The sequence below is a fragment of the Ipomoea nil genome, unplaced genomic scaffold (genome assembly GCF_001879475.1).
Source record: "Ipomoea nil cultivar Tokyo-kokei standard unplaced genomic scaffold, Asagao_1.1 scaffold1043, whole genome shotgun sequence".
Taxonomy (NCBI): domain Eukaryota; kingdom Viridiplantae; phylum Streptophyta; class Magnoliopsida; order Solanales; family Convolvulaceae; genus Ipomoea; species Ipomoea nil.
Window position 1 is genome coordinate 1,682,501 of NW_017617471.1, and position 22,946 is coordinate 1,705,446.

General features: G+C 34.2%; 2 protein-coding genes across 3 annotated transcripts in view; both read right to left on the reverse strand.

The window, feature by feature from the left end:
• Window positions 1-11,636, reverse strand: part of LOC109181711 (homogentisate solanesyltransferase, chloroplastic) — an 18,946-nt gene extending 7,310 nt beyond the window's left edge. Inside the window, exons 1-10 of one of the 2 annotated variants that reach the window (XM_019331603.1) lie at window positions 11,315-11,636; window positions 10,509-10,630; window positions 10,270-10,416; window positions 9,858-10,083; window positions 9,627-9,700; window positions 9,249-9,341; window positions 8,987-9,104; window positions 8,798-8,860; window positions 8,664-8,696; window positions 8,484-8,584 (exon numbers count right to left, since the gene is read on the reverse strand). In XM_019331603.1, coding sequence (XP_019187148.1) covers window positions 8,510-8,584; window positions 8,664-8,696; window positions 8,798-8,860; window positions 8,987-9,104; window positions 9,249-9,341; window positions 9,627-9,700; window positions 9,858-10,083; window positions 10,270-10,416; window positions 10,509-10,630; window positions 11,315-11,542 — 1,179 coding nt within the window. In that variant the 5' untranslated portion in view covers window positions 11,543-11,636 and the 3' untranslated portion in view covers window positions 8,484-8,509. Of the gene's footprint in view, window positions 1-8,304; window positions 8,585-8,663; window positions 8,697-8,797; window positions 8,861-8,986; window positions 9,105-9,248; window positions 9,342-9,626; window positions 9,701-9,857; window positions 10,084-10,269; window positions 10,417-10,508; window positions 10,631-11,314 lie in introns of those variants that run through there. The other variant, XM_019331602.1, reaches the window with a different exon arrangement.
• A 712-nt stretch (window positions 11,637-12,348) lies between these two features.
• LOC109181068 (IQ domain-containing protein IQM6-like) lies at window positions 12,349-16,218 on the reverse strand. The gene is made up of 9 exons (XM_019330824.1): window positions 15,848-16,218; window positions 14,647-15,138; window positions 14,303-14,417; window positions 14,149-14,214; window positions 13,980-14,068; window positions 13,801-13,888; window positions 13,474-13,713; window positions 13,287-13,388; window positions 12,349-13,135 (listed from the first exon to the last, which is right to left on the reverse strand). The coding sequence occupies exons 2-9, from the start codon at window positions 15,081-15,083 to the stop codon at window positions 12,467-12,469; spliced, it is 1,806 nt and encodes a 601-aa protein (XP_019186369.1). The 5' UTR covers window positions 15,084-15,138; window positions 15,848-16,218; the 3' UTR covers window positions 12,349-12,466.
• Between the last annotated feature and the right edge of the window lie 6,728 nt (window positions 16,219-22,946).

Here is a 22,946-nt window from a genome sequence, read left to right on the forward strand (position 1 = left end):
GTGCAGATTATGTGGCTGGTTATGGAGCATTATTATTTGCAGAAATAAAGATTATTTTGCAGATTATGTGGATGGTTATAGAGAAATCTCGATGTACAATTGCAATTGTAGATTATGGCTGATTATGAATTTATTTATGGAGCAATTATAACGTAAAATAAGGTAAATTTATTAATAACTGATTCTATTGATTGATTATTGAGTATATATAAATCTGGACATAATACTTACGGTACTATAAATTAATTAGGTAAGATTGTGTAGTAATTCATTTGGTAAGTTATGATTCACATGTAAATTAATTTCTATAATTAATCGGATATGAATAATATATAATTACTATACTTATTAATTATTAATTAAATAAATTTAGATATTACATAAATGACCCTAAGTTTTGGGGGGAAAATTTAGGAAGGAGGATTTTAGTTTTATATATATATAGATAGATAGTCCATGGTTGTCATATTATGTTGAACATTTATTATTTATTTCGACTAAAGGTACACCATATCCTTCCAATCCTGTATTCAATTATTGCTTCAAAATTCAAAATAGCCAGTATTACAGATTCGAGCATTAAATTGTTTGATTTTTTAAAATGGATACACTGATTTGACATTTTGGCGAAGTTACTGGTAAAGTCTCGAGCCAATGTGCTGTTATCGACTTTGAGCCTGCCAATACTGTTCTCGAGCCCCGGCCTAATCTAGTATTTAACTTGATTTACAAAGAATCACACTCTGATGATGCGATATGCATATACCTAGACCTGCCAATGTGAATTGAATGTTGGAATCCATCCATTCATAATTCGAGTTGTGTGGCTCGTCTGGGAAAGTTTAATCTGGCATGAATGTAAACTTTAAATATACTCTTGCGGGAGAGAGAAGTTATGCAAGAATGAAATTAAAATTAACATTAAACGTTATTATATATCAAGATTTGTAGAAAGAGAAAGTAGTATATAGATCCTTGCATAGTCAAGTAACAAGGTACAAACTACGGAGTATATATATATATATATATATATATATATATATATATATATATATATATATATATATATATATATATATATATTTATTAAAGTAATTTTAAACTCTCACTAAAAACTCGAGCATATCCCACTACAGACAGATACGGGCCAACGTAATCCAAATGAAAATAATGCTTTCTAAAAGTAATGTTGTTCGCCTGAGTCTCACTGCAAACTTGAACAAACCCATCTGAGTTTGAAAGAATATTAATAGTCCTCCCATATCTATCTAAATAGAAAGACTTCCATTCTTGGGTTACAAGATCAATAGAAATTACATACAATGTGTAACGATCATCATTTTCGTCTTCTTTACTCCTATAACCGTTGGATTCCGGACAGACGAGCAAATGATCACGACCTCCCAACTTCCAAATCCCTATTGGAGGACTCCAATACTTACAATACTCAATACTTGTAGTGCAGTTTATGCTTGCATGCTTATGCCAATAAATATTACTATCATTTTCATTCTCACTCATTAACCAAATCTCGACGCAATCCTTTGGACCCTCCCAACTTAAACCCCCAACCGTTGGACCCTCACAACTAAGTAAAGCGATGTTGTCATTCATGATGGTAACCGAAGCAACAAAGCAACGAGTAGGGAACTCAATTATCCCAAAATTTTCATCACTAAAGTCAAACCAAACCAAACGTCCAATTTTCAGGTCACCAGACCGCCAGTAATACCTCCCTTTCAAATAAAAACTCTGATTAGAATGCACAGGAACATGCGGACCCTCTTCAATTTGTCTCCAACCCCATGAAGAATCACCAATCTGGCTACAAACCATTACAATTTCATAGCTATCCTGGATTTCAATAATGTTATATTCAAAATACCAAAGCATCACAATCTTCACAGACATGTTTTTAGAAAACCCAAATCCAAACCCTCCAAATATACCATATCTAACAGGTTTTTTTATGACAGGTACCTTAACAGAGGGTAAATTCTTAGTTTCTCGAGTAAATGGATTCCATATCAGAAAATCAAAAATCAAGTCTGTAGCATCACTATATTGGAGAGTGAAATCACCTCTGCCAAGAATCAAACATAACATGCCATCACAACATATGACATACGATGTTGTTGAATTTGGTATGTCTAGCTTTATACTTCCGATCTCATCAGACGCAGATTCTTTGTAAACCAAATTATATATCTCATTAAAATCTGGCCAACAATAAGGTTCAAAATGTAGAACAGCACAATCATCATTCTTTGCTCGACTAATCTCGTAGTGTTTATGCATAAAGTCACGATCTCTTTTTATCAGAATATAGAAAAATTTACAAACACATTTAAATCGCATCAAAAACTTTACCGGTATTCGGGATAAAATCTCTATCAGCACATCCCTGGGTAATTTGCAATTCTCCATTTGTGATAGATATTTGCAAGTCTGTTGAGGGTTAGGTTTCCGGCGCGGCGCGATTGAAATTGGTACTGTGGTTGTAATAAAGAGTTCAATGGTGGGGTGTATATATACACGAAATCCGCAGATTGGAGTTTTTTTTTTTTATTTTATTAATAAAGAAATGAATAAATTTCAATTTTGGTCCTGAAATTATAGGAATTTTGTTAATTGTAATCTATGACTTTTAAAACTGTTAATTTAGTACTTTAATTATTTAATTTTTATTAATTTTGATCATTCCGCCCACATTGTCGGCAAAAAGTGACTGGAAAATGTTAATGAGTTAAATAATGAGGGTAAAAAATGAAATCTTAGTTAAACAATAAAAAATAACATATATACTCACCGGGACATAAGGTTTTGCATTAGGATCTGGAGGAACCCAAAAGAAATGTTATTAGGCATTACTAGCATATTATTCCCCCTCTCCCATTTTATCTCTCATTTTATCGGTCCTACTTACTATTGTCAACACAAGTCTTTCTTCTTTATTTAATTTCTTTATTATTTTTTACTTGTTTTTAAATTTGATTTTTTGTGTTTAAAAGTACTTTTAGTGTAGTTTCTAAATATATAAATTTTGTATATTAATACTAAATTTAATATTATGAAAAATTAAATTAAAAATAATTTCAGTCAAGCTTCATTAATCGAACGAGACACATAGAATGAGACGGAGGGAGTTATTATTAGTGGGTAACGAGGAAAACTACACTCGAGGGTGTATGCAAATTTATTCATATATATCATGTGTAATTTGAAATCTCAATGTGATGGAACTATTTCTTTCCCTTATATTGGTATATGAAATCTCAAATGAAAATAATTCTTTCTTGCCGGACCAAGAGCCGAATCCAAAGTAATGTTGTTCGTCTGAGTCTCACTGCAAACTTGAACAAACCCATCTGAGTTTGAAAGAATATTAATGGTCCTCCCATCTCTACTTAAATAAACAGACTTCCATTCTTGGGCTACTAGATCAATAGAAATTACATACAATATGTAACGACCCTCATTTTCGTCTTCTTTACTTCTATAACCATTGTATCCCGGACAGACAAAGCTATATGCAATATTTGGGTTACTGCTCCACTTAAAACATATAATGTGATGTAGGTCACAACTACTAGACTCATATCATGTAATTTTCAACATGGCAGCATCTTAAGGTTTGGCAACAACAGGTATAACCTAACAGGATCATGTTTTTTTTAATCAAGTTTATTTACAGGATGTAATATTTATGGCCTATAGCAAATAATTGTTATGCCACATCTTTCTTTCATTATATACACAGACACAATGCATAATAAGACAAATTGTGACAAAAATAATTATCATGTGTTAATCAGCACACTCAAATTAAGCTCTCAAATTCTAAGCATCAACTGGATGCAAATGCATATAATATATTCTAAGTTCAAATATGTCATTTACCACTTTCCATTTTATAATTTGACATGGTATAACAACATTATGCAACGTGATTATATTGCCTATCATTAAAAATAATAATTCATTAACATAATTATAGTCAATAACATGAAGCACTCAATTAATCAACCAACTAGGCATAGGTAATGTGGTTCTAATAGATACCAAGAGCCGATAATAGAAATCATAATAGCATTTTAATGAATATATTAATAAAATGATTTGAGAATAAAATTAAATATTCATGTGAATATTAAAACCGTCATCCAAAAATAAAATAGACAAAATGTCCTATCATGAATTAAACATATTAATGTCCAAAATGGATTAGAAAAGTACGAATAAAATTTTTGTAAAAGGGATAAATAAATGGATAATTGTCCAACAACAAACAATCACAATCACAGGGTGATTAGTCACGATGTACTGCACTAGATCATCATCATTATCATTCAATGCCGAGTTTGCCTGTGCCTTCCGGGCATCCGTTTTGGTGATCGAGGACATTATCTTCAAAATACACCTGTTTACTTGCGTTAATTCCCTGTTTTCGAAAACTGAAATTCACTCACGCAATTGTAGCATTTGGTGTTATTGACTCATATCTAATTGTATATGGTATCATTTCTACCATCATCCAAAAACATGTCTTGCATTCCGTAATTGATCTTTCACTCCATATCACTATATCAACAAATTAAACCATCCAGCAGTAAGGATAAGCGGAGCAGATTAACTTAATCCACCACATCCTCAATCCAAAAAGGAGTTGTTCATTGTATTATTCTCCTATAAGAGCCTGATGGTTTCTCATTGTCACTCTTAAAAGCTACATGGCATAATAATTAGGCTTCAATATTAAATCAACTGCACTACTTGCATATAGAATTGGTTTCGTTTCTCAATGACATATATAGTGAAACTGAAGAGTTATCAGTTCCGGGAGCGCAGCGTTCTGCATGCTGGTGCTCGGAGTATCCCGGCCAAGTGTTTAAGAATATATATATACGTGGTTAATAAGTTTGTTTACATAATAATTACATATAGTACAAACTCCGATCCACAATTAGTCATTAGATCATAACAAAAGTACAGTGTTTACATCAAACTTTATACTTATCACATTTATTAATCAATTCCATCTTAAACTATTGCAAATTTGATAATAAGACACAAATTCAAGCCAAACCATTTTATTGAATTGCATATATAAATATTATTAAAGATAAAAGCCTTGAATTGAAATATCATACCCCTTACACAGCAAAATATATGTTTTGAGGGGGGCATCGCCCATACAAATAACCCGTACAAATTAATCAATCTCGTGGCGTCTGCATTAAAACAAATCCGTACCTCTGTGAAGTAGAAAGTATTAGAGATTGCTGTACACTGAAATCTCACGGCAACATTTAAGGCCGCTTTAATTGCATTTTCATAGAGAGAGATTAGGCCACTGACTCCGGGTATAACGTGTCTTATTTGTAATGCAAGAAGGATATTATTCATATTAAATAATTGTAATCAGGCCCGGATTTTGAGCTGTGCAAGTTGGGCTACCGCACAGGGCCCAAATTTTAGAGAGGCCTAAATTTTAGAAGCTCAATATTTTATTTTTACCTAGTTAGTTTAGAAATAAAAATTAAAAGTTTTTAATTAAACTTAAAAGGCTTTATAAAGAAATGGTAGGAACATGTATTTATTGTATTTTAACTTTGAGGTCTAAGGTTCAAAATTTGTGCACACTATTATTATTATTCCATAATATGTCTATTTTTACCTGTGCGTTGCACGGAAAAGATTTGTTATAATCTTTAAATTATAACAATGAATACTATATAGTGCAATTGATGAATTGAGTTGTATTGATTATGTTTTTTTTTTATGTTATCCTTGCTTGAATTCGAGCAAATAATTGCCCAATTATCCGTGCAGTGTGCGTGCGATGCACGGATAAAAAAAATTTTTGTTATATATTTAGATAATAAAATTACGGTATTAGTTTTATAGATTTTAATTTTGGTAGGGCCTTATTTATTTACCCGAACAGGGCCACAAAAATCTAAAACCGACCCTGATTGTAATGTTCTGGTAAAGTATTCCTCTTGATCGAAAAGACTATAAGAACACTTCACATGCCCATCCCATTCATGTTGCCAAAAGCCTTAGTCTGAATTTCTATAGCTATAGTTTGGCCATTCCACCAAAAGCTGGTTAAGTAGGGCAAGATGATGAGTCGTATTAAACTGGATGCATTATGGTCAAAAAAAAAAAAAAAAAAACAAAAAAACAAAAACAAAAAGTCAATTAGATGTAAAAAAAGAAATTAAACTCTTAGTTAATTAAACAATATAAAACTAAACGCCTGCTTGCTTGCTTCGTATGTTTTCCATTCTTATGCTAATTATTAAGTTGCTAACAGACTCAAATGAATTGCTTATACAATTTAATTAATTTGTTGTACATCACATTCAAGAAATAGTTAAATTTTGTATCAACCCAATATATAGATAAATTGAATTAAACAATTTGATAGTTTTGATAGTACAGTGTTTACATCAAACTTTATACTTATCACATTTATTAATCAATTCCATCTTAAACTATTGCAAATTTGATAATAAGACACAAATTCAAGCCAAACCATTTTATTGAATTGCATAAATATTATTAAAGATAAAAGCCTTGAATTGAAATATCATACCCCTTACACAGCAAAATATATGTTTTGAGGGGGGCATCGGCCATACAAATAACCCATACAATTAATCAATCTCGTGGCATCTGCATTAAAACAAATCTGTACCTCTGTGAGGTAGAAGGTATTAGAGATTATATTAGTGTACACTGAAATCTCACGGTAACATTTAAGGCCACGGTAACATTGACTCCGGGTATAACGTGTCTTATTTGTAATGCAAGAAGGATATTATTCATATTAAATAATTGTAATGTTCTGGTAAAGTATTCCTCTTGATCGAAAAGACTATAAGAACACTTCCCATGCCCATCCCATTCATGTTGCCAAAAGCCTTGGTCTGAATTTCTATAGCTATAGTTTGGTCATTCCAGCAAAAGCTGGTTAAGTAGGGCAAGATGATGAGTCGTATTAAACTGGATGCATGCATTTAGGGCCGATTTTTAGATTTTTGTGGTCCTGTTCGGATAAATAAATAAGGCCCTATCAAAATTAAAATCTATAAAACTAATACCGTAATTTTATTATCTAAATATATAACAAAAAAAAAAATATCCACACATCGCACGCAAACTGCACGCACATCGCACGGATAATTGGACAATTATTTACTCGAATTCAAGCAAGGATAACATAAATGTTCCTACCATTTCTTTATAAAGTCTTTTAAGTTTAATTAAAAACTTTTAATTTTTATTTCTAAACTAACTAGGTAAAAATAAAATATTGAGCTTCTAAAATTTGGGGCATGTGCGGTAGCTCAGCTTGCACAGCTCAAAATCCGGGCCTGAGTATTCGACACCAGTGCAAACAAAATCACTATCTCTTTCATCATTTTTTTTCTTGGAGCTTTGTTATGCAATGAATGGTTCGCTGACATGCATATTTATAGGCAATTCAATTAAATTCGATTGTTGAACGTTGCTTTCCAAACATGCATGCACGCTTCGTATGTTTTCCATTCTTATGCTAATTATTAAGTTGCTAATAGACTCAAATGAATTGCTTATACAATTTAATTAATTTGTTGTACATCACATTCAAGAAACAGTTAAATTTTGTATCAACCCAATATATAGATAAATTGAATTAAACAATTTGATAGTTTTATCGGGACCGGGTTGTCCATTGTAAACTTGAATAAATAATACAAGCTATAAACCAATTCAAATAGTGGTTTAGGAACTAGGAATTATTAAGAATAATATTGTAGTAGTGGAAATCAAAACCTTGGCGTTGCTATAAGAACATAACTAAGGATCACAAGCCATTGGTTTTGAGTCGTTTTCAGAAGGTAAAATAAAAGGTGCTATATATTGAAATTGGTATCAATTGAGTCATTTCAGAAGGTGAAATAGAAGGTGCTATATATTGAAATTGGTTTTACATTGTTTTCATTGTACATTCCGAAAAAAAAAAATATTTTAAGGTTGAAGCGTGTAATACATACCCGTGGACTTGGATTTGCGACTGTACGTGGTTTCCCTCATTGACCCAAAATTAAATACTCTCTAGAGTGGTGCATCATGATTGGTTTGGAATTATTATAATTATTTATATGAATTTTTATTTTTATTTTTGTTGATTTAATGTGCTTGAAAGAAATGGTATTAAGCATTATTTCAACTTGTACAGGTACAACTTTCGAAAACATATTTAAATAAAAATTGTGTCTTTCTACAATTATTTATAACGACTTAGTAATTTCGAAAACATATTTAAATTTTATTAATTATAACTAGTTATAGTATACACATTGCACAGATACTACACTGTCTCTTTCTCTGTGGTGAAGTATTGACTATTTGAGCTACAACTAATTGAGAAAATATATAAAACAGATACTACACTGTCTCTTTCTCTGCTAAACCATGGCCCTCGAAAAAATTTCCCGACACTAATGAAACTTACACGTTAGATGAAAGGGAATAGCAAATACTCTGCGTAGAAGAGATTCCATATAAACCGGTAGAATGCTGAAATTGCTTCCTGCAAAAACCACGAAACGTCTTTAGGTAACCTCATATACAGTTGCACTCGACTGTTCAGAATAGTATGGCGTTCTCACCTTAGTATAGTTCGCTTTTTCCAGTAACCAGGTCTGAAAATAAACACATAAGCGGTTTTATGACAAGTAGAGATTTATGATGATGATCCAAACCCGTTTTCTCTTCTGGCGAGATTAAACAATGAAAAGTATACCTGGAAAACTAAGCATACTGCCAAGACTGCATGAAATGGTATCATCAACCGGCTCCTGAAAGCCTACGAAGAGTTCATAAAAAGCAAAGTAGGTCAGCAGGACCTCTCAGATCGACACAATATCTGATAGTGTGAATTTTATACTCGATGCAATTACATGAATATAATCTCAAACAAAGATGGACTCACATGAGGCATGTAAATTGCAGCCAATACAGCACCGATGTAATTTACCAACAAGAGCCCCGAGCCCATGAATGCTATGTTCCTCACGCCAAGCTTAGTAGCGAAAGTAGAAATTTGAAACCTAGAGAGTTCAATAAAATAAATAAATACGTCAAGATATACTTGACAGCTAAACTACAGTTAGGGCCTGCTCAGGACACCTCGTGGTCTGATTCCAAAAGAAAAAACAGAGAAAGTGCCAGATGGCAGACATGTAGAAACTTACTTTCGGTCACCTTCTACATCGGGCAGATCCTTAGTTATGGCAATAACCAAAGCAAATAACGTGACAAAAGTTGTAATGAAAGCCACGGGTGAGCTGCAGGGAGAATTAAAGTAGGATAAGATAATTGTAAACTAGGAAATGTTGAATTTCACGCATTTTAATCAGAGATTTTAAATGCAAAAAGGAGGACCAAGTTAAATTTAATGAGTAAAAGCCTAAGCTGATAGTTGGATTGCACATTAATGGTTATATGCTCAACAATTTTGTATGAGAATTTGTGCTCATTAGGAGCACCCAAGCAAGAGGAAGGACAGTTTCCGTTTTTTTTTTTTTTTCTTCTAATAACATTGATGGTATGGTCAAAATACTTCGGTTCACCTCCATTCAAAGCTTAACCCCAGAGCTGCTCTTGTGGCATAATAGACGCCATAATTAAGGAGAAAACCCCGTACCTGCAGTGTACAAATCAGTAAGTGCTCGGTTTATAGAACAAGACTAACAAGTGTGTGTATATAGGCTGATATCTTTTGAAGAACTTTTCTAAAAGTGTAACAATATTTGCCACATAAGAAACACTGGAAAAATAAAATGAGGGAGTAAGAATTTCACCGTGGCGATGATTAGAAATGCTAAAATTGGAAATCTCTTCAAGCGAAACGGGGGTACAGAGTAGATGGTGCCCAGGAAGAGACCAAGAGCATAAAGAGAACAAATGAACGAACCAAAGTTCATCCCAACTATAAACAGTCCTGCCACAGCAAAAAATATAACCAAGATCCATGCAGATTGAACCGAAAGGTCTCCAGCAGCTATAGGCAAATAAGGCTTGTTTACCCTGCAAACATTATATACTATGAACGATTTATCATGTCATCTAAATGCTACTCCTATGAACGAAAAACGGGCAGAACATAGATAGCTTTCCTACTCAAAAGAAAATTCAGCAGAATACACAGCTTTGCAAGATGAACAATCTAACAATAATACTGAAAAGAAATAAGCTTTTAGTGTTTGCTATTACTTGTCGATTCCAATGTCATATATCTGATTTATGCCCACAATATAACCATTGCCACATATAAGAGCAAAGAGTCCAGAAAATGCCTTGAGTAACAATGACCACCTAATCAGATTCGGGTTCTCAATTAGAGCTCTCGTTACCAATGAACTGCAAAAGAAAACCAGGGTGAATGGATATCCACAGTAACTATCACAGAGCTCACTAAAGTATGCACACGTCAACTAATCATAATAACTTACGCAGATCCTAATGCTGTTCCGCGTATCGTATGGGGCCTCAAGAATCTCCAAAAGGCATCTTTGAACTGCGAAACTTTATCCAAAATTGGGGCAGATCCGGCATCGCCAACTTGAGAGCAGGCCTGGCAGCAATATCTTCCATGTCAATGTTAATTAATTTAACCAATCCATTTTAATGATCCCAATCATCAAAAATTTCAATCACACGATTATATCAATGGAAAGAAATAGCTATATCATTAATCCCCAGACAAGATGAAAACGTTGAGTGCATGATGTTGTAAAACATGGTTAGCAATTTGTCAAGGTAAAAGCATGGACTCAGTCTCTTTATGAAGACAGCAAGAATAAGAATTTGCTTCTATCTATATATGCCCTGTATACATATCCTCTCAAAGCTCTTCACTTTGAGAGCTGCTGCCGTTGCATTGCGGATCTTGGTCCAAAACGACATTCAAATTATATATCTCCAATTACAATATTATGTACATACAGTTAACATATTATGTACCTATTACAGTTAACATACCTTAAATTAATAAACTATGTACCCTTACAATTGCCATATTATTATGTATCTTCAGTTTATTTACATATACATAATCTATTAAAAGTATATAATATGTTAATTAAAATACATAATTTGAATGTCATTTTGAACCGTCCATGATATAATTCATTAATTTGACAAATGTTATGTTGCATCTTCACAAAAATATGGACACTAATCCTAGTATCAACTAATGAAAAAAAAAAAAAAAAAAAACCAGCACACCATCAATTGAGACTTGGGAGACAGGACATACCCAGATGGAGCTGCGTCTATACATTCCGAATGGAGCATTTTTCGAGAAGGTTCTGGAATTGTGAAGCCCAACTGAAGAGCGCAAGGTTTTGGAAGGTTTGAGTAGGGCCAAGTTAGCAGCTTTGCAAGTGGACCAAATGGATAATTTTCTTGAACACGAAGGGGTTCCGTTGTAATTAAACACAGATGAAATCCGACTTGACGAACAAGATGAGCACGCTAACTCCATCCCCAGAAACACAGAAACCAGAAATTGAGGTGATTAGAGGCGCGGGGACGAGTAGCTTGTGAACCAACAGCTTCAGTGGAGCTCCGGTGTCCAATTCTTTAATTTTGTCATATTACTTATTTTATTATATGAGCCTTCAACTTTCTCTTGTTTCTATTTTGCTCCCCTGAATTTTCCTCCCTCCACTTCATTTATTTATTTATTTTATTATTATTATTATTAGGCAGAAGTGTCAAATAGGCTCATCTACTACTGCGAAGGGCTCAATTCCCACCACGAACTAAATTAAGTGTCAAATAGGCCTATTTACCAGTTAAATTTGTTCAATTGGCTTTTTTTGCATAGTTGTACACCACCTCAAACCATTAAGGGTGTGTGCACAAGGTTACAAGTTCGACTCACGATAGGAGTAACCTATTGACTTTCTTGGTTTAAGTCGGTCAGGTATGGGTAACCTATATTGATTTACGTAATTACGAAGTATGTCTTTGTAATCTTTCGTCGGCTAAGGTCACAAGACAGGATAAGGGCACACTTTCGAGTAGTGTCTACGAGTCCCCTCGTAAAAAAAAATTAAAAAAAAAAAAAATGGGTGTATGATACACAATTAAGTATTGGGCATATGCTTCATCTAAAAAAAAATGGGTGTATGATACACAATTAAGTATTGGGCATATGCTTCATCTAGTGCAGTCTAATACACTAATGTAATAAGATGTGAAAGACTCAAGAAACATGCATGGCTATAGAATTCAAGACTTTATTTTATATTTTTGTTGTTTTTATTATAAATAATAATTATAATGTAAGAAGATTGAGTTTCTTTTTTGTTAGATTTACAAAACAATAGTAAAAGAATGCACAAAAGAAATGTTAAGAACATCCTAAGACATATTATGTGTTCCTACTTCATATATTTTTCCATTAAATACTAGGAATGATATTTGCCTCTCTTTGTGACAGCACTAAGGGGGTCCGAGGTTTTGGTGCAAGTGGACTGTTCCATGCCACTGGACTTCTGATGAGGCTGGAGGCAGTGGAATGAGCCGATCTCCGGGCGGGAAAATGCGCGCTTTTAGGCGACAGCTGCGCCTCCTCCAACACGCGGTTCTGGAGCTCCAACGGGTAGTCCCTCATGCAGCCAATTCGCGGTCCAGCTCCTGTGGTCCATTTGCAGGATAGACGATGGGCGAGCTGGTACGATTTCATCCCTCTCTGAGAGTTCAATCTCCTGATGATCTTTTCTTCGGGGACAGGCTCCTCGTAGTCCTCCTCGTTTTCGCCTCTAAACAGGTTAGGCTTGGCGACCGAGAAGTCTGCAGCATCTTCGGGGAAGTCTTCTTCTGCTGTAATGTACCCGTCTGATGGTGTTTTTGCAGCTGGCTGGCGCAAGAACAGCTTGAGTATGTCCTCCCGGTTGGGGATTTCAAGCCTCGCGATGTTTGGCCTCAGTCTTGATTTTGGTGCATCCCGGTTTTCTGCATTATCCTCGCTATACTTTTTGCTCGAAGCGTTTTCGCTGGATTGCTTTTGAAGGCTCAGACTTTTCTCCTTCATGGTGAAGGCTTCTTCATCCTCATCACTTGGAGCTTTCTGCAAAATTTGGAGAGAAAGATATTGAGCATATAGCCATTAATGTGCAATCCAACTGTCAGCTTAGACTTTTAGTTGAGATGGAGCACATGCTTCAATTTGGTATCAGAAAGGCATTATAATTATAAGTCAGTGTTCTCACTATCTATACCTGAACAACAGAAACATCAACACTATGATCTTCGAGGAAAGACAAAAATTCCTCGAAATTCTCCTCGGTTGGGAGATAATGCCCGCTGTGAGGCCACACCGCCTATACCATACAACAACAAAAGATCGATAATCAGCATACCAGACAACTTGGGTAAACAGTTAAGACAGTTAACAAACATATGTACCTTCAGAGTGCCATCCTTGACGACTAATCTCCCAGCAGACAATGTAGCGCCACCAGCCAAGAAACTAGAATGCTGAAATGTTCCTTTGTGCTTCATTCCAACGTACAAGACCCTCGACACGCTAAGCACGAAGATCCACTTGGCATCTTTGGGGCCTTGCGTTGTGTTGAGCAGCTTCCCGCTCTTCTTGTACATAAATTTCCCGTCTACCACTGTGACTTCATACGCCTGTCTTTCTACCTGTGACATCCCGTTAAACCATTGGTGAATATCGTTCTTAAATCATGGTTTTCATAAATCATGTAAGGGGAACAACTAGAAACTTACCGGTCCAAGATACTTAATGCACTGCTGGTGAAGTTTGTATCTCGAGCATCTCTCGAGGTTTACTTCCTTACCTTCACCTATGTCCAACCTGCAATGGGAAACGGGGAAAGGAATTTTGATTAACTAAAGCTTAAAGCAAAGTGTGTATCAATCTTTTGCGAGTTGAAGCAAAAACTTACCAATAGAAGAAGGGCTGTCTGCTTTTACACTGGAGCCACTTGGCGTAATAAAATTGAAGATTATGGCCATAGCGATGACGAGGGTCAATCTATTCACAGTAATGGAACATCAGAAAAATCCCAACAAAACAAAACTTAGTTACAAACTTTCATTGCAAAGGGAACTTACTGCTTCGAGCCAATGCTGCAGAGCAAGTTTACGTGCTTTCTCATCCTTCGACAAACCTTTTCCCACCTTTCAAATGAGCAAAACCTCAAGTTTTGAACTAAATAAAATCCCGAGTATATTAAAAGAATAGGGAAACCGGAAACCCAATCCTTACCTTAGCAGCTTTTGCACTTGCTCTTGACCAACGAGAAACAGCCGTTTCAGGTTTCTCAATGTCAAAGAAGGAAACGGAATTGTTCTTGAGTTCAACTGAATCTAAAAGCTTCCACCTACATATTACCCCAAGCACGCTAACTCAGAATCCAAACTCATGCAGGAATCAAGAAAATTCTATGAAGCCTCTATGGAAATTGGAAACCTTCCCTTATATATATAATAAATGTGAGAATTCTAGTTCAATTTTGGTACTTTTTTTAACCAGAAGCATTATATTATATGAATATCGAAAAATTCAGTTCCTAGACGTATAAGATCCCATAATAAGCAATGGGTACTTACCATCTTTGCTCTACTAGGACAGCACAGTCTGCCAGTTGTCTTCGCGTGCGAAAACTCTTATACGTTTTCTGCAACTTTAGGGCAGCCAGGTTTCTTTGGTTAGAGGTGTTGGGAGGTAGAAATTTCGGGCTATCCGGTGTAGGCAACTTTTCACAAGTTATAGCGTCTGATTTAACCATCTCTTTATTTTGGAAAACGGGAGACACCAACGAGATCTTGGTCTCCAATTCACTGCCTTTAAAGCTTAGAGACCCTTCAAGGATCACCTTCCCTGAGCCAAGAGACTTTAACATGGAAGACTCGGGATCACCATCGCTGAGATTTATGGATTGTACCGTGGCCTTCACGCCATCGCTTCCAAAACTTATAGTTCTCACTAAATAAGATTCCACCCTGTTATCCAAATCATCCAAAGGTCTAGAGAAAGGCATTCCCATTTTACTGCAAAAACTGCTGGGGTGGATTTGGATTCCAAAGATTAATTCTCAAGATCTGTCAAAAAATTGATGAAGGTGTCAGTTTTTCCAACAAAATTTAAAGAAGAAAAATTAAAGACCAAAAAGGCCTATAGAAAGATGATCAATAACTAGGAGGAAAACCTATCTAAAGCAGAAACAATTTTTAAAAAATTACTCTTTTTTTTTTCCTTTTTCTTTTTGCAAAATTAGGCCAGCGTTCCCCTAAGGATCAAACTCTAACTCTGCAAGAGCAACCCGAGCCTCGAATCCGAATTAGTTTCACAATGGCGGGATAAGGATTCAAATCATACCATGAGACATTCACAGAGAAAGCAATTTCAATAATAAGTTTCTAGGTTTGATCTTATAACACATTGATATGGTACCTCCATTGTCATGGTTTGAAGGTTCATCCCATTTGCCTAAAATTCATTTCAAAGCAACAAAACCCAATGTTCAAATGAATCATTACATTCATTCAACAGAACAATGAAAAGAAAAAAGAAAAAGAAAAAGAAAACATTTTAATGGTTTCAGCCAATGTTTGATGCAGACTGGATTTTCCAACCAATACATTAAAATGGAAATGAATCAAACCCCCCACATTCAAACAAAAAAATGCCAGAAATGCCTTGTCTGTAACCAATTGCCCAGAAATTCATGACTCTATCATAAACCTTAAATCGACCCAAACCCAATGCTCAAAGCACAAAGACATTAATAAAGATAACATTTTTGATTACCTTGTCAGAGAATGCCTAACCAGATGACAATGTGATAGGGTTAAAAGGAAAGGTTTTGCTTGAAACAAATAAAATCAGGCAATGTGAGCTCTGGGATCAACTAAAAATGGTAGATTTTTAAGGAAGAATGAGATGAAAAGGGGGCTCTCTTTGAATCCAAGAAATCAGTGGCTTGGGCAAATTGTATTTGCTTCCTCTCTCTCTCTTTCCCTCTCTCTCTCTATCTCTTCCTGCCCAAAAGCTGCTATGATGTACGTTAGCTGTCCCTTGATATATGCCAATATTAAACCATATTTATAGTAGGTGGTGGAAAGAATTTAAATTTAGAAAAAATGGAGGTGAAAGAGAGAGAGAGAGAGAGCTTTTCCAACCATGTGTTCCACTTCTTGACTGCAGGAGGAAGTTTCCAAGCTGAAATTTTCAACCAAATTTTTTGAAAACTCGCCTCCAAAGGATTTATTATAATAAAGAAGCAATACAAGAAGGGAAAATAGAAATCCAACAATGCGGATCAGAATGTAAAATGTATGAATGGTGAAAACTGATTTATATTTTGTGATTCTAATTAAAGGTTACTCATACATAATGTGTACAAATTAATAACCTCAATAAATCACTTAAAAATTTATAATTATTATCCCAACCATTCAATCAATTTGAATACAGTTGTCTTCTCTAGACTTGGACATATTTTACAACTCCCAAAAAGACAGAAGAATCAATTAGCATTGTAATGGTTGTTGATGATGCAAATTCTTGTAAGTCACAATAGCTAACCGAGTAAGATATTGCTTATAGAGCGCGTTTATCCCTCTCTCTCCCTTTAATGATGCATTTAATAGACCTTTTATAGAATATTTTAAGATACGCGGCGATGCCTCGACATGGTCTACACATGTCCATTGCGTACTCAGCAATCCCAACGATGGAGCCAAGTGTCATTATAGATCTGACCATGCGATTGGACAATGACATGACTTTTGAGTCACTTATGTATCTAGTTTAAATTAAGGTTGGTTGATCATGGTCAAGGTAGACCAGTGACTTCCCTAAGACGTTTCTATTACTAAAAATTCATCCTCGGGACAATCGTTACGTTACCCTTTAAGTCGGAGATGACTGAAAAGTATATTTGACCATATTTAATTTATTGAGATCGGAATGTATTAAGACAAGTCGTCTAACCCACTTAATAGGTCCCCTTCCAATTACATTTAATACGCTTTATATATATAGGAAGATATGAGGAACACATGTCGAGCTCTCAACATGTTTAATGTGTCAAAAATAGGTTATGTGACGATTTTATTATGGCAAAATGTCCTTTCGATGTTGACGCTTCATGTGATTATGATGCGATAACACTTTCTGATCGGATTAAAGTTATGACATGTGTTTTAACGGAAGAATAACAGTATCGAAAATTTAACAAAAGGTAAAACACATAACATTTAAATTAAACGTCAATATTGTCGAAATATACAATTAACTTTAACCGAATTGAAGCTGTCACCTACCTAATTAATGAAGTCGGTGCATGGCTACGGGGCTTGCAGGCGTGTAACTGTGTAAGGTCTGTGGCATGCAGGTGACACCGTGACACTGACACTAATCAAGTGTATATATATATATATATATATATATGTTTTAGGTTTCGAAGATAAAATAATGAAAATAAAAAATGGTTGGAGGGCGGCAGATCCCCAAATTCAAGCTTTACTAGCAAGTTGAGTTAATGATGTAATTGGATATACATTTCTTGATGGATATGATTTAGGTCAGTGCTCTAATTATTTTTTTTATTTTTTTTCCTTACCTAATTTAAATTTTGCAAGTTTCAACACTGAAGTAAACCATAACCGAGTTAAGTAGTTGGTTTTGGTGCTGTCATTGACTTCTTTTAAAGTTTTTTTTTTTAATATTGCGTATTTGGTATTTACATTAGTTTAGTAATCATATATCTCTATCTCTATATATATTAAAGTAAAATGATGGTTACAAAATTTTTCCGTGTGAATACATTTTGATAGAAACAATATCAACAAGTATAAATGCATTAATTGTGTGAGTAGATATATTTATATATATATTTTGAAGTTATTATGTGTATTCATATTTTATAAATTATATTTTATTATATCTCTATTTCTATCTCATATATTAAAGCAAAATGAAGTAGGGAAAAAGTTTATTTTGTTCAAATTTATTGGTGAAGTTTTATATTTAATATCATTTGTGTATATATTCATTTAAACTTCAATTATAATTAATTTGACTCCACATATATAAAAAGAAGAAATTAAATATAAAATAAACATAATTATTACATAAATAATATTTTTCAAATAAATAAGTTTTCAGTGGAGACTTTTGACAAATATTACCTGTTATTTTATTTACAAATTTTATTTAAATATGTTAGTTATATAATTAAAGTAATTATTTCAAATTTAAATTCAAATAATAATACAAGTAACAATAAACTTTAAAATCGATCAACATAATAATAACATAATTAAGATGCTACTGGCTCTATTACAATGTAGTATCTGTTCATATACTTTCTCAACCTACTGAAACACAAATAACCAATAACACCTCCACTAAGGCTCGAACTCACAACCTTACAAATGCTATATATATACACGCACGTACGCACAGACGTTGTTCATGAATTATGATCACAACGTAGCTAGCTGCCTAGCTAGATACATTATATGCGTTTATGTTGGATCGGAGACAATGCATGCGGTAAGCTAGCTTGGTAAATTTCAGACGTGCATTTCTACGAAGTCGTGGGCTTTTGGAAAGAGCCGGGGGCGGCGGAGTGTTTTCAGCATTATTATTATTTGTTTTCCAACGAAATTAAACTGACCAGCTAGCTGTTTGCCCTTTATGCTTTTTCGCCGACGTATAGTAGGCCGGGGGCGGGGGATTATATATTGAGTGACGGAATCTGGGTCAGACATGACCGTAGTGGAATAATAATAGTATATATAATTCAGAAGGCTGACCTTTTTCACGACAGAAAAAAGCCATTTAATTTGACGCTGACAGAGCTTCATACGCTGTATGTCGTCGGCGATTATCTCTAGCTAGCTTTTCATTTAATCCGACGCTGCTAGTACGTACGTTCTGCTTATAAGTCAAACATGGGAGCATGCATTTAGCGTTGTCAGTCCCACATGTTGCACAGCTGCGCTAAATAATATAATATAATGTACTTTAATTTCTTTTTGTACGGATATGACCTCTCACCTACGTGCGTACGTACGGTGCGACCAAACATATATATACCCTATCCTACCTTGTATTCAAATGGTTATCCAAAAGGTGCGACCTTGCATGTTAAATAATTGTTACTAGTTAAGAAGTTATCCAGTTCAACTAGAAGTTCAAGAAAGTTATTCAGTTAAGATATTTATGAGATCGATTACTTAAGACCTTATCCCTCTCTTCACCAACCAATCAAGAATTTACATAGAGGATCATATACACTTTGAGAGAGTTTTTCAGTGAACTAATCTGAATGGCTTGATAACCTTTCATGAGCTAATAAAGATTTCTACATCAAGTCAACCATCATCCTTGTTGCTATTTACGAGTTGTTTATTCACATGAAATTGACGCAAGTCAGCTGCAATTGAGGGGTAGCCTCAATTCGAGTGATCGGGAGATCTATGAAGAATCTGACAATCATTTCATGTGATGTCCCTCAAATGTTGGAGTTGAATTCTCCGAACTAAGTTACCAACTCTGTGCATGTGTTTTTTATTGTCTAGCTTCTTGCTATTTGCATATGCTTTAATTGGGTGAACTACTTACTGCAATAATCTCTGAACTAGTTCAGAAGGCCGGCAAACATTATAGAAAACATAAACCTGTGTAACTGTATTCGTTACTTCTAATTTAACTAACCCCTAAATCATTTAGAAGTCATTGAACTATTGCCGATTTGTTACCTTATTTTTAGTATTTTCGACTTGAAACACCACCATTTCTTTTAATCAACAAAAAATAAAAAATAATAAAAAAAAAAATTCAAATTTCAAAGCTAGCTAATTAATATCGTATTAAAAATCCTAGACCCAAAGATGTGCGTCTGAACCCGACAGAGCATACACGTACGTACATATGATTTTCTGATTTTTCTAAGACAACAGATCACTCCCCGGATTCTAATACCGAAGCCAAATCGTCGCAACGTTTCAAAAAGAAACAGAAAACAAAATATGAACATGTCTGCACTTTCCACGCGCTTACCAACGAGCGGTTTCAGAACACCGACGTAGGCCCTTTGGGCTGGGTTCAATGGATGTCATATGGGCCTTCTCATACGCACTGTTGTCGGCCCACAATGTGCAGTACAAGCCTAGGCCTATCACCGATCGTTATATCGTGAACCAGGATCCATAGTGCAATACGCATAATTTGACTTCATAATGTACAGAATTAATATTCATAATGCATAAAATTTATATTTATAATACATATACACATAAACATGATATAGTGAACATGAACTCTGTACATTATGCATATGAATTATATGTATTATGTTAAGTGTTTATGTGTCTTCATTATCTTGTATTTATGTGTATGTGTATTATGAACATAAATTCTGTACATTATAACGTTAAATTTTGTGTATTGGATCCACGATATAAATTGCCGCCTATCACTAGTCGAGCGAATAGTATATATATTCTATTTTACTTTCATTTTTTACTCTCTAGTATCTACTATTCCCTACTAATATGACATACTTTGGATAAGATGTATAACAAACATTAGGTTGGCGGGCCAATTTGTCTTGGTCTTTTTAATTTGAACCAATCAACTATTAACAATTTAGATTGGTTTATCTTATTGTAATTCTTTATTAATTTGGATTACAATGTAAAATTTATCCCATGCACATTCTCACATAGTATTTAGGAGTTTTTCTCATCATTAAACATAAAAAACAATAGCTAAGACCAAAGCTGCATGAGTGCGTACATATCAATAAGTAACTGTATGGAGTGATAACTCTACAAGCAAATTATATTTTGAACAATAGTCTATATTGCAAGTTGAATCACTTTTAAATGTTCATTTTAGTATAATGATAATTTGTTGACATATTTGATAGGGGAGTTTGGGGGCAAATTTGAAATATTGTTTAATAAAATTTGTTAAAATTATGGGTAGTCCAAATCCATAGCTAGTGAGGAAAGCGACTGCGTTACTACCTACCATAGTACCATTATTAATGAGGTAAGTAAACTTATAAAATATTATTGTATATATTTGTGGCTAGTCATGTTAATCATTCCACAATGCTTTTTATTATATCCATTATTTTTGTTATTAAAAAGTAATGCATTATTATTAGGTTTAGAATTGGAGAAAGATTGAGCACAAAGATTGATAGAAGGATCATATTATTAAATAATGTATATCTAATACATAAATAATATATTTTTAATATATTAAAAATGTACATTATATTCATAAAATATATTATTTTGTATAATACGCATTCAGTACACAAATAATATATTATTAATATATTAAAAATATTTTTTTTTGTTATTATCCACACAGCACTGGGTTCACACAATAAATTGCCTATGGATAGCGCAATGCAATTGCCAATTACATTAAACATTAATATTAAATTTTAAATTATACGAAATATTTTATTTAAAAAAAAAAGATTTTTTTACTGATATATCCTTTGAGAATTTTTAAAAATGATGCATAATCGCTAAAGCTAATCCCACCCCAAAATTTTACTCCTTTCTAAATAACATGGAAGAGAGAGAATATATTTTTTTTATTTTTTTTTATGCTAATGTGTATTGAAATGGGAGGGAGAGTTTGCTAAATTAGAAATAAGAGAGATAATTTGCTAAGAGCATCCTTATCAGTTGGAGTTATTAGGGGGAGAATGTAAGAGTGAGTAGGAAAGAGAATAATGTGGGAGGGGAGGGAAAAAAAAATCAAAACTGATTTTATAAAAAAAAATTATATAAAAAATAAGCATGTCATTTCTCTATTGGTTCTTTATCCTTCATCATTAATTATTTTTCTTAGGCAGAGTAATATCCCAACACATTTGCAGATGCTCCCCACCCCTTCTCTCTCTTGATTCTCTCTCTGCCACCATGGCATTTTGGCCTCAAAAGTAGTGAATTCTCCCCTATTTCTCCTCTGATGTAGATGCTCTAATGAGAGAGAAAGCTGCACAAGTTGATGAAAATGACAGCCTGCACAGCTTTTGATGTCTTTTTTATTTTTATTATTTCTTTTAATATTATTTTATTATATGCAAAATTGATAATGTGGAAGTGTGACACATTTTAGAAAGTGAGAAATTTTTGAGATAAGAATAGCCTAAGAGCATCCGCATCAGTTGGGGAGAATGGGGGATAATGTAAGAGTGATTAGAAAAGAGAAAGTGGGAGGGGAGAGAGAGAAAAAAAAAAGGAGAAAACTTAAATTAAAAAAAAAAAAAAAAAAAAACTGGAGCGTCAGGCGCGCTGAAACAGCGTGCCTGACATGCAAACGCGCACAGCCTGTGTTGCTTAATTTTTTTTTTTTTTTTTACTTTTTCTTTCTTCTGACATTATTTTTGTATTTGCAGGAGAAATCTTCTCTCAAATAACCCCACCCCACATCTCTTAATATCCACATCCAAGTTTATTCATCTGATATTAACCACTTATTAATTTTTGGTGTGGATGCTCTAAGAGCAATCCCAATAAAGGGATTGTGCACAAATTTTAAGAAAAAATGACAAGCTGGAAGAGAGAGGATCGCGGAGAGAGAGGGGAGAGGTTTTTGCAGTAACATACTAACATGAAGATTTTGTCTCTATGTGCTTCGAGAAGGAAATCAATGTGCCGACTTCCTTGCCAATCTGGGGCAAAACGCGTCGTGGGGGACTACTGTTCTAGCTCATGCTCCGGAAGACCTCCACTCGTTGATGGTTCGCGACGCGAACAGTGTTGCGCCACGAAGAATAGCTTAACTCTCTCCGGGGGCCTTCGGCCCTTCTACCAAAAAAATGAAGATTTTGTCAGTCTTGTGGGTCCATTCCTTTTCTTATTTG